At 41.1% G+C, this 12,431-nt stretch overlaps 1 protein-coding gene across 2 annotated transcripts; it reads left to right on the top strand.

Annotated features, from left to right (window-relative positions):
• Nucleotides 1-389: 389 nt before the first annotated feature.
• anxa6 (annexin A6) lies at nt 390-12,126 on the top strand. 2 transcript variants are annotated; one of them, XM_086223169.1, is made up of 24 exons: nt 390-533; nt 1,341-1,396; nt 3,316-3,400; nt 3,545-3,639; nt 3,736-3,849; nt 4,411-4,501; nt 4,586-4,665; nt 4,773-4,829; nt 4,910-5,003; nt 5,795-5,890; nt 5,968-6,026; nt 6,111-6,233; nt 6,317-6,375; nt 6,570-6,648; nt 7,261-7,342; nt 7,439-7,533; nt 7,623-7,736; nt 8,621-8,791; nt 8,975-9,028; nt 9,133-9,226; nt 9,317-9,412; nt 9,503-9,561; nt 9,774-9,911; nt 11,389-12,126. In XM_086223169.1, the coding sequence occupies exons 2-24, from the start codon at nt 1,394-1,396 to the stop codon at nt 11,446-11,448; spliced, it is 1,998 nt and encodes a 665-aa protein (XP_086079295.1). In that variant the 5' UTR covers nt 390-533; nt 1,341-1,393; the 3' UTR covers nt 11,449-12,126. The 2 variants fall into 2 exon arrangements, with proteins under 2 accessions (XP_086079295.1, XP_086079296.1); XM_086223170.1 differs by having other exon boundaries at nt 9,774-9,896; nt 11,389-12,124.
• The last annotated feature ends 305 nt before the right edge of the window (nt 12,127-12,431 follow it).

Below are 12,431 nucleotides of genomic sequence, written 5' to 3'. Positions count from 1 at the left end.
ACATCAGTGCCGGGAACATCCCCCACCATCGGCCCCCTCCCCGCTCACGCCTGAACTCTCATGAGAGAAAAAGTTCGCACATTAAAAAAACCCCAAAACTCTAGTTTTAGTGTTTCTAAGAATGTCTACGAATTTCTGTTTGACTCCCCACATTTTTTTTCTCGACTGAACAAATGTTTAATCACGAGATTTAAGTGTTTGAGATATCACGTTGGGAGGAAGGAGCATTAATTCCTGTGCGTAATTCACGCGACTTCTGACGTGGCCTGATGGAGCTGCACAGCACTAGTCTTCTGATCCGAAGAGATTCTCTCTCTTACACACACAAACAGAGAGAGAGAGAGAGAGAGAGAGAGAGAGAGAGAGAGAGAGAGAAGAGAGAGAGAGAGAGAGCGTTTGGAGAAACTGCGCGAGAGAGAGCCGCAGTCATTGCGTCACTGAGGAGGACACGTAACGTTACGGCCGAGTGTGACCGGAGGACCCATACGAGGCAGCCGGGACAGAGACGCAGCAGGACCGCTAGCACGGAGAAGGTAAGCCGGTGTCTGTGTGTCAGTGTCAGAGGGGAATTCGTCCGGTTAAGCCAACTTATTCTCTCATGCGGACAATAATATGTCTGTTACGTCACCACTCTTTCAGCCAATGAATCACAGCTGTCAGCAAGTCCTCAAACTCCTACAAATCTACTTAAAACATGAGCTTTCGTGTCTGAAGGAGGTTTCTGAAGTTGCTAAACCCAATCTGCGGGTATGAAGTCTCCTTAATGTATGGGTACAGACAAGGGTGTGGCTCCAAGTCCCCCCACCCCCAATCCCAGCCCCATCCTGACATTAAGTTCAACTGTATTTGCTATTTCTGGAGACTCCCCTCTTAAGAAAAAATACTGCAGCATTAAGAGATTGACTGGAAATTGTCAAGTTTCATTTTAGTTTAATCTTGATTTTTACAAACTGTCATTCTGTGTGCACAAAATAAGTTATTCAGGTCTTTCTCTTAGTCTCACTAAGTGAGAGGGGCTTTGTTACACATTTCTATGGAAAATGTGGCTAAATTGTTTCCTTGCCAGCTGGCTTAATGCAATTTCCAGTCGCTGTCTAGAAAAACTGTTGAGTTTTTGTGCTACTCTGCTGTTTAACCACCCTTAAGGCAGAACACTGAATGCACCGTCTGATTAGATTCGCTCAGGAAGGAGGGATCTTCATCACCATCTTAAGAGGGGGGTGACAACTCAGGCAGGGCAGGGATGTTCTGCAGTGCTGCTGTTCTACCTCAGCACTTCTCTCCTGTTCTACCTCAGCACTTCTCTCTCTCTCTCTCTCTCTCTCTCTCTCTCTCTCTAGGCCCTAAACCACTGATCCTTGTACTGCATTGACTCAGAAGACCAAATACAAACATGGTAAGTGGAAAAACCTGGCTTATCTTATGTTACATAACCATTATTGATCGTATCATAGAACTAAGGGGGGGGGATCCTTTAACTTTGGGTGTGTTTTTTGTATGACTGAATGAGGTGTGGATGGAGGGAGCTCATCTATCTGCCACCTGTCTCCGTGTGAGTCCTTCCCATCAAAGGTGTAAGGTGTCAGGCATGACCTGGAGGACACAGCTGGCAGCATTTTTCCAAAGACAGTGGCATTGCAGAATTATTTAAAGACAGGAGCATTTTGTCTGAGTCATTGCTGTGCCATTCTGGTGTTATCTGAGGTGAAACACGCACTTTTACTTATAATTGCATACTGCAGCTGAGCAGCCTCAGTGGGAGGCTGGAGGAGGAGAAGAAACTGTGAGCAGCAGCAGAGGGATTGAATACAGTACAGTAGGACTCTACCATTTAAGGTTCATCATGAGGAATGCCAGACTGTAGTGAACAGCCTGCTGCTAGAAGGCTTGTTATGTTGTATTCGTTGCTATGAGGGTGAAGTCGTTCAGCTGTCCTGAAGAGTGATGTTAGCCGTGGCGAAGCGGAGGATCTGAGCATGTGCAGCGGGAGTGTGTTTATTGGCGGACTGCCTCAATGCTGCAGGAATCTCAAAAGCAGCAGCTGCCGTTGAGCTTTCAGTTTCTGGGCCACGTTTGTCTTTTTCTCCTCCCTGTAAGTGAGATCACAAGTTTATAGCTTTGAAATGGTTAGCAGGAGCCACGCCTTCTGCTTTTCCTTCACACACACAGTGGTTTGTTCATCGTACTTGACGTATCCAGGTATATCTGAACTCTAGTATGTCAGACCCCTGCTGAGGAAGAGCCATTGTTGGTAACCCGACTCCCTGCTGATCACTCACATGCATGCTCGCACACAAACACACAGACACGCACGCACACACACACACACACATATTCAGACGCATGCATTGCGAGTTTCCTGTGATCTGCTGGGGGGTGAGACAGGTGCAGCTGCTATAATAGCAGACTTGGCTTCACCTCATGTCCCAGTATCCCATCACACATTACGATGTCCACCACTCCCACCCAGCAACTAACCGGAGGTTCAGTTAGGATAGAAGGAGTAAGATGCAGAATATAAGAGAAATAATTCAATCATTTCAACAATTCTGTGTTAAGAATGTTTTTGACTTTACAAGCTGTTAGAGTTGAGAAAAAAGCATGATGTCTGAAGTTTAGAAACGTCTGCAAACATCAGTGGACCACAAAAAACTCGTACTCTACCACAAATACAGAATAAGTATGTACCCTTTTGTGTATAGCAGCATTTTCAAATCACAGTCGAGGCTATGTTGATGCAGTCCTACCTATATCAAATTGAAATTAAGACAGGAAAATTGTTTGATTTTCATTTTCATTTAGACATATAATAGCAAAATTGAAAATATGAAAAATGGCAATCTTGTTGCATTGTAACCGCTAGAAAAGATGAACAAAAATACATTGAATAATCATTGAATTTCAAGAGAAAATGATGTAATACTTGTGAAACGATCTGTTCAAGTCCAGCAAGTGAAACTGTGTCTTGAAATAAGTTGCACTGTCTCGAAATCACACCCCATATCTCACAAAAATGGTTCATTAATTTTGTCTGTGATATGTAAATTTGATTGAAAAAAAATGATTAGCAACTCTATTAGGAAAAACTGTCTTTTAATGGGAAGAATCCTTGAGTAGAGTCAGGCACGGTGGCCTCGACTGGTGCAGTTAGACACTTATAACTGGTACGATTTTGCAGTTTTTGCAGGTGTTAGTTTGAATGGCCACAACTTTCCTGGGCACGACTCAATTAATTCATCAGAGCGAGACATAATGGACATTTTTAGTCACCTGCTTGAATTTCAGTGCAATTCCATTTTTTTTTTTTTTTTACAGGTGTTCAGAGGCACAATAACAGGCGCTCCAGACTTCGATCCCAGCGCTGATGCTGAGAGCCTTTACAATGCTATGAAAGGCCTGGGTGAGTGTCTCAAACACCTGCAAGATTTTTGTCTACTCAAGGTCAGTTTTCCATCTTTCAGGCCTAAAGATCAAACAAAGAATTTTACCCAGCAGTTGTGCCAGCGGCTCTTCAGTGTCTGATATGATGGAATTTGCTCCTCAGGTAGCGATAAGGAAGCAATATTGGACCTGGTCACCTCCCGAAACAACCCACAGAGGCAAGAAATCATTGCAGCGTACAAGTGTAGCTTTGGAAAGGTACATATCATCATCCCATATCTCATCCTGACGCTTGCTTTGTCAGAAATACTTCGATTTTGATGCCAAACGGTAGCTGAGAACATCTTTTTACAGGACCTGATTGAGGATCTGAAGTATGAGCTGACGGGCAAGTTTGAGCGTCTCATTGTGAGTCTAATGAGAACCCCGGCCTACCACGATGCCAAAGAAATCAAAGACGCAATCAAAGTAAGACATTTAGTGCACAAGTAATGGAGTGGTGAAGGAATGGGTCGTTAAGTCTGGGAACACTTAGCATCGACGGTGAAGTCAAAGGGATCTTTGAAAAAAGTTTTCTGTTGAATGTCTGTGGTTAACAGTAGCTGAAGGTATCGGAAGGTTTTGTTCTACCGTTTTAAAAATGTCGGTAAACATTGAACTTATGGAATTCAAACTTTTTTTTATGTATCTTAAAAATAGCAGTGGCTAATAAGTGGCTAAACGAGACTGCAGAGGTTGTCACCACCCCAATAACAGAAGGAGCATGAAGCTAGTTGCTGTGGCGTTGAAGTCGTGGATCCACTAGTAGTTGGTTCACCTCTTAATGTTAGTTTTTTGCTTGAAACCCTTGCATTCATGCTTCAAAAGTCATAAAAGTGGTGATTGAAATGATGCTACGTAAACGTCCCACTAGCATTTGGTCAAGGAAATCCATGGGGACGCTAACTTTAGAGTTGTGCTCTAAAAACACGCTGTCGTTTTATTAAGGTCAAGCTCCTGGACATTAACTCTTCGTGCTCTTTTTTGCAGGGAGCTGGAACAAATGAGAAATGCTTGATTGAAATCATGGCGTCCAGAACCAACAAACAGATCCGTGACATGGTAGCAGCATATAAGGATGGTGAGGCCTAGTTTTTTCTTCTGTATCAACAAGATTTCAGTGAAACATTGAAGGTTCTACGCTGATGTTTGTGTCTGTCACCAGCCTACGGCAGAGACATGGAGGAGGACGTAATAGCCGACACTTCAGGTCACTTTAAGAAGATGCTGGTTGTTTTACTTCAGGTCTGTGCAGAAAACAGTCGGCAGCAGCACACTGACTGTTAGTACTAGTTACTGATTGGCAGTTTTTTTGTTTTGGGCTGCGGATGACCCGGTTGTCATGGTTACAGGGGACCAGAGATGAGTCAGGAGTTGTAGATGGAGATCTGGTGGAGCAGGATGCACAAGTGAGAATGTGAACAAATGATCATTAATAGAAAAGTGTAACATTCTTAACTTTAGCGACTTCTGTCTCACCTCCATGTAGGAGCTGTTCGAAGCCGGGGAAGCGCAGTGGGGGACGGATGAGGCCAAATTCATCATGTTACTGGGAAACCGGAGTGTGACCCACCTCCGCATGGGTGAGCACAGCTGTGAGGTGTATTATCACAAGAGTGTGACCTGCTCTCTGACCTGGCCCATAACAACACTACCATGTAGAGTTCTAGTAATGATTTTAGTTTCTAGTTTTGGTGATGGACTTCTTAAAATGTAAGAACAATACAACCTAATATTATCCAGTCCTGTGAGCCTTCGAGGGTAAACTCAACTGTTTTAATTCATGCACTTAACTCAGAAATGTGACACATGTAGCATTGTGGCTAATGTTATGTTAATTGCCTTAAAGAAAAAGTTTTAAGTCAAAGTAAAGAAAGTTTTATGGGTGTGTATTGTTTTTAATAATGTTCCTATGAAGTCAAACATTTCCTGAGGAAAAACATATATTAAATGTTAAAACCTGTAGGTTACATAATTGAATGTTGAAGGAATATTTCCCACTTGCTGGGATGAACAGGAGCTATTTAATATAATGGTAAAATAAAAAATTGAAGTAAAGTCACGACTCCTCCCTTACCAATGTACATTCATCCTTTTGACAAACTGCTAAGAATCCAGTTTCAAACCAGATGTTCAGAACTGAAAATGTACAAACAGTAACAGATTAAAAATGTCACTTCTCTTAAAGATGGAGAGTTCTGAGGAAAGGAGAAACCAAAATATAAAGTTGATACAGCAGTGTTGTTACAGGCTCGTGAATCATATTTGTAGTGTATGGAATTAGCCAAAGTTCTTCCTTGAACCCGCTCGCAGTAACATTAAGAGACATTGAGGATGGTGAGGTTACTAACACAGTCTTGTTGTTTTTGTTTAGTTTTTGATGCATATGAGAAGATAGCAGAGATGTCCATAGAAGACAGCATCAAGCACGAGCTGTCTGGGGACTTTGAGACGCTGATGCTAGCCGTTGGTAAGAAACACCAAGTCCATAACCAGACAAGCTATTTTGATGATAAAAGCATACATTTATTTGTGTTTTGCTTGCAGTCCAGTGCATCAGGAGTGTCCCCATGTTCTTTGCTAAGCGGCTTTACAAGTCAATGAAGGTAAACAGACTCTGAGTAACTTCTTACTCCTGTAAAATCAAGGCAGAGTATTATTTAACTGTCGCTCCTCTGCGTCATCTCCAGGGTCTCGGAACAGCCGACAACACCTTGATCAGGATCATGATCTCTCGCTCTGAAATAGATATGTTGGACATTCGAGAATTTTTCCGTCTCAGATATGAGAAGTCACTCTATAACATGATCAAGGTAACTGAATAAGACTTTCCATTAATGGTTGTGAACATGGTGGGAGCACACCTCTAACACGAGCTTGTGTTTGCTGAAAACAGGATGACACATCAGGAGATTACAAGAGGACCCTTCTGAATCTATGCGGAGGAGATGATGAGTAAGTTACAGTAGCAACCAGATGGGGGCGATAGAGCGTTATTTATGTAGAGAGAACGTTTTCTGTTGCATGTTGTTATACCTTGTGTGAAACTGAAGCACATTTGTGCAGCTTTGTTTATGTTATAATCGGTTCATCCTTCTAGAAAGAGTGCCCATTAAGAGTTTTTTGTTGTGTCAAACTGATTGTTGCAGCTTAGCTGGAGAGTTCTTCCCTGAGGCTGCTCAGATAGCCTACAAGATGTGGGAATTAAGTGCCATGACCAAAGTCCAGGTTTGGCCCCTTCCTGCTGCCACTAGAACTGTTACTGCATGTTTGGCTTGGTAGTGGCGTGCGTCTCAACCACCTGCAGTAACCCGCTTCTAGCAGTGACGAAAAAATTATCTGCTACCACTCAGATGTGTGTCTAGCAAAGGTGTTTTCCAGTTTTGGAAAAGATCAGATTGCTGCTCACTCAAATACAAGCATTGGTTGTTGATATTCAAATCTGCTTTGCCGAATGTCACAAGGATTCAGCATTTTGTTTGACAAAGAGCTTCTCACTAACGTCTTATGTAACAGTTTTTTTTCAGCCTACCCACCCACATTTTCACTGTTGGTGGCGTCATGAACTTTCACCTGAAGAGGTTACAGTCCCTTTCAAATGTCAAGACATTATTAGCATAAATGCTCCCTCAGAATTATGATAAAACCCCTCCAAGAGATTTTTTTTTTTGCATGTTTTGTGAAATTTTGCATGTTTTTCTAATTTTCAGCTAATGGATGAGTGTGCAGCAAAGCTATCTCGCCTTGCCACTTTGTGCGTGCGTGCGTGTGTGTGTGTGTGTGTGTGTGTGTGTGTATGTGTGAAATCCCACTCCTTCATTTGTCATTTCTTTACTCCAGCTAAGACCAACAGTCCGTCCCTATCCCAAATTTGACCCTGCCGCTGATGCACAAGCCCTGAGGAAAGCCATGAAGGGATTTGGTATGCAAACCACCCTTTAAAAAGAAAAAAAAAAACATGTACATGTTTCTACAACCACTTGATGAAACAAAACTATGACTCTTTTTTTGACTACAGGAACAGATGAAGATGCAATCATTGACATTGTTGCACAAAGAAGCAATGCGCAAAGGCAAGAGATCAGACAGACCTTCAAATCCCTACTGGGACGGGTGAGAGAAGAGAGAAAATAGATTAAAAACAAGAATGAAGATGAAACATCAAACAGTTTCACCAACTCTGCATGTTTGATCTGCTTCAGGATCTGATGAAGGACCTGAAATCTGAGCTGTCAAAAAACTTGGAGAGGCTGATCATCGCCCTCATGCTGACTCCAGCTGAGTTTGATGCCAAAATGATGAGGAAGGCCATGGAGGTAATGATAGTGTGGATCTAAATCAGCCAATAAAAAAACGTTTTTAAAGTTGTTAAAGTGGCAAATTACTACTGAAGCAGAGAGACTCACAACTGAACAGCTGATTAGTTTGATAATGGTTCATATTTTGCCTCTGAGAGGAGCAGTAAGTGTATGAAGAGTATTTCGGGGTAAAATTAGGTTACCTTTCAGGTGATTAAATTTTTTTTAAAACTCTTTCTCAATGGTGTTTTACAATCATATTCTAGTTTGATATGCAGTTCATTATTTTCTTATCAATCTTTAATAAAGCAATTGTCATTAGACTGCATACGGTCAAGATAGTATAAGAAGTACTTCATTTATCTGTTACTCGTGACTTGACATTACATCATTATTAAAGTGAGTTTAATTGTAAGTGAGTCAAATTCTATTTACAGAGCACCTTGAAGAGTAAGAAAGTGCTGACTAGTTCGTAGCCTAGATATGACACACAACATAGAAAACATGAATGTAGTATAGAGTTCTTATCATCTTGGTTGTCATCAAGTGACAAAGATGACAAGAAAGACAGCGTTCTTATAAAGTATCCAGAACTCGAGGACACTCAGGCAGCTCATACCTCCACCAAGGTGAACTTATTCAAACCCTTATGTTAAAAAAAAGAGCTAATTTTCAGTTCTAGAGGCAGGCACCCTTAGACTGGCACTTGTGTTTGGAACAAAGAGGCCAAGGTCAGCTGATCCTAGTGGTTTCAGGTGCCTGTGTGAGAGAATGGTTGGAGCGTAGTAGGGTTCTGGAGTTGGATAAGCATGTTATTTAAGCTAGATGAATGGGCAGCAGCAGAGAATCTTTTTCCAGCAAAGTTATGTATTCCGTTGTTAAAGTCCTCTGCGTCTTTACAGGGGGCTGGAACAGATGAGCATGCTCTGATTGAGATCCTGGTCACCAGGAGCAATGCAGAAATACAAGCCATGAATGCTGCCTATCAGGAAGCCTATAAGAAGTCTCTGGAGGACTCGATTCAGTCTGACACATCAGGCCACTTCTGCCGCATCCTTGTTTCTCTTGTGCAGGTACCATCATGAGAACTTTGACTGTGTTTCAGTCCCACGCCTACTCACTAGTTGCTGCCTGATGATGGCAGCAGGGTGCGAAGTTTTCATTTCTTTGATAACGTCTATGTACATTACACAAAACAGAACTATTTGATCAAAGTGGAGCGTTTGTATTTATGCAAGTTTTATTAATCTGGTTAGGGTGCAAGAGAGGAGGGCCCAGCAGACATGGAAAGAGCTAATGCTGATGCTCAGGTAATTTCCTGACTTGCTACATGGAACCTAAAACAATTTATTTTGTCTAAAACTTGAAAATGGAAGTGCGCTTCTGTTCCTCTTACTTTCCTTCACACTAACAGGAACTTGCTGATGCATGCAATGCAGAATCTGATGACATGGAGATGAAGTTCATGAGTATTCTATGCACCAGAAGCTTCCCTCATCTATGCAAAGGTAAATGTAAAGTCAAATACTTATACAGAGTCGAAAAACCTATACAAAAAAGGCTACATGATGAGTAACACATGTATGAACTCCTCACAGTATTCCAGGAGTTTGTACGATTCACCAACAAAGACATTGAGCAGATTATCAAGAAGGAAATGTCCGGTGATGTGAAAAATGCCTTTTACGCCATAGGTAATGTCCGACTTCAGCCTGAAGCTTTATAATAATAAATCCTGGGTAATGCTGCTAATAACATCAGCTCTTCCTCTCTTTCCCTTGCAGTTCGCAGTGTAAAGAACCAGCCCTCTTATTTTGCAGACCGTTTGTATAAAGCCATGAAGGTATTTATGCTCCAACTATGACCAGTTTGTGGTTGTATAATCATCACTGCAGTGCCCGCAGCACAATGTCTCAGCTTTGACAGCTAAATAAAGAACAGGCTATTTTTGTTGGTGCATTTTGTATCTTTTCTGTGGTTCTTAGAGCTCTCAGACAGTAGCGGCTACTGTAACATAATCAGAATAAACAAAGTATCTATTGAACTCCTCTGCAGGGTCTTGGTACGGATGACAGAGCACTGATCCGCATCATGGTGTCCCGTAGCGAGATCGACCTTTTCAACATTCGTAAAGAGTTTAAGGAAACACACGACGCCTCACTGCATGAATTCATCCAGGTAGAAACTATGATTGTAAGTCGGAGTCTTTGTCCACTAACACTCTCGGTTGGTGTGTTTTGTTCTTATCTGTGTGTCTTTGTGTAGTTTCACAGTTTTTGTCCTGTGTGTGTTCTGTGTTGGGATGGTGGAGCATGTAAATCTATACCTCCGGCATTGGACTACGAGTCTGTGGCTGCTGCACAGCTGCTTAGGAATTTCCCTGCTATGCTTAACTTCCTCTCTATATCTGCTATGTGATTGGCCAGCAGCCATAGACACAGGAAGTACAGAGAAACAGTTCTATAATAACTAACAGATGAAACAATATTGACACCAATACAAACAAGCAAGTAGTTTTCCCTGGATTTGCCTCACAAAAAATATTTTCAGATTATGACACACCAAATGTTGCTTTGTATTGTGTATCCTGCAGTACACTTGGTACGTCTGTTTGTGCTGCAGTTTTGTAGTTGCATATATTCTGGTATTCCAATTCGCCATTTGTACAAGTCATAATTTATCTGATATTTTTGGCAATCCATAGAAAATGATAGTTTGATTTATCAGACATTTATTGGATTACATGCAACAGTCTCATGTCTATACCAAAATACTCGACTATCATCAGCATCTGCTTAATTTAGCTCACCACAAAAAAACATCATCAGACCCATGCATGTGTTTTAAACCTATTTGAAGTCTTATTTGATTATTTTAAACAAATATGGCACATTGCATGGTAATTGTCGGGCATTAAGTGCTGTTTTTTGGGGGTTTGGAGCTAGCAGCATCTGGTTTCCCATCCTGATGCTATGCTAAATTAACAAGATGCCGATGATAGTTTCATGTTTGTCTGAGAGAGATGACAGTCATTTTTATTTTAAGGGTCACATTTTCAAATAAGTCAAAAAATACACGCCTAGTGTTATTGAGCAATTCAGCCAAATAGCTTTGTAGGCAGTTCATTCAAGAAAAACTATTGTCACATTCACTTGCAGAGTAAGTTTGCACAATTTATCAAAATTTAAATTGAGATCATCAATGGCTAACTACAAATTTCAAATCAGTGGAAGCTGCAAAATTTGCTAGCGTCTCATTGCCTGTCAAAATACTATCTTTTATTTTGAAGATATTTGTATTTATATTGTTTATTTCAAATGTATGTATGAAACATCAAATCTTTTTTTTTTAAATACAAAGCATTGTGGTGTGATTGCACAGAAATAACATTATGAAAAAATATTTTTTAAATACCAAAACTGGCAATGCTATAAATCTGTGTCTTGAGTGTCAGCTGATTTTAAGGGGCAGTTCAATTTTTAACTCCTTTTTGTTTCCTCTGTCCTTTAGCTTCTTTGCTGATGCTTTGATGTGGTGCTTTGATGTGGTGTTTTGATGTATTTGTTCAACTTTAACTATAATGACCAAATGCCAGCAGACATTATCATGATTAGAAGACGATCTTTAAAAAAAAACACTTTTGTTTTGTGTTTTTGTCACCGATGTTCAGGGGGATACCTCCGGAGATTACCGTAAGACGCTGCTGATACTCTGTGGAGGGGAAGATTAAAGTCATCGCACCCCTGCAGAGTCCTTCAGACTTAAGTCACAAACCCAGAGACAGGAGAGAAACTGTGGTGGTCAAAGTCGATATCTATCGTCAAGTGTCAGTAACTTTTGCTGCTGCTCAGCCAAACCAAGTGGCCTATGACCCTTGAAGCCTTCCGATCAAGTGTTCTACTCACATGTCTGATCCATGTTAGCCAGATTGATGTATTCCTTGTTTCTGTTTCTTTTTTTACAGAGCTATGTAAAGATATTCACATTAGTCTAGAAAGGCTCTCCACATGCTCAACATATTGAAGAAAATACTCATTGCCTACAGGTTGCAGTCCACCCCTAATTACTGTGATTTTGAAGTATAATGCGTACCTAAATAAAGTAAATGAAAAAGGTAGTTTCCTCTTGTTCATCTTGCATTATTATTGTAAAAATGAATTCAGATGTGACGCACATCACCTTTTTTGCGTGTGTAACGGATGATTTGCCTTGACTTGGTTTTGACAGGGTTGCTCAGTGACGTAACTGTGTTGATACATGCAATGACAGAATAAGAACTACAATATTTAACATCTGGAAACTTCCCCTCAGTGCCTCTTATGCTTATGAAACTTGAAAATACGTAAGTACAAGCATAAGTGCGTTTGCTCATAAAGATGTCAGGTGCAAGTTTTTGAGCTGTGTAAATAAAGACTGAGTAATTGTTCAAACAGAAATCAGTCAGTATACTTTCAGCTCCTGACACCTCCATGCTTGGGCTTTACTTAAAGCTGCAACCAGTGATATGTGTATGTTCTGTGGAGTAAGAGGGAGGCGAATATATAAACGTTGGGATTTTGCATGAAGGAGCAGCATGCTACTGTATATCACATGAATACAACATGGTGTTAATCGAAGGATGCTTGTTTTATCAGGCTTAACTCGCGTAACAACCAACCGGCACTCGGACGGACAGAAGTTTAGCTTGTGGATGTCCCAGGCCTCATTGAACCT

The sequence above is a fragment of the Aulostomus chinensis genome, chromosome 13 (assembly GCF_037954235.1).
Source record: "Aulostomus chinensis isolate RoL2024-O1b breed Wild chromosome 13, RoL_Achi_v1.0, whole genome shotgun sequence".
Classification (NCBI taxonomy): domain Eukaryota; kingdom Metazoa; phylum Chordata; class Actinopteri; order Syngnathiformes; family Aulostomidae; genus Aulostomus; species Aulostomus chinensis.
Note: the sequence above shows the minus strand (reverse complement) of the source record. Positions and strands in the feature narration are given on the sequence as shown.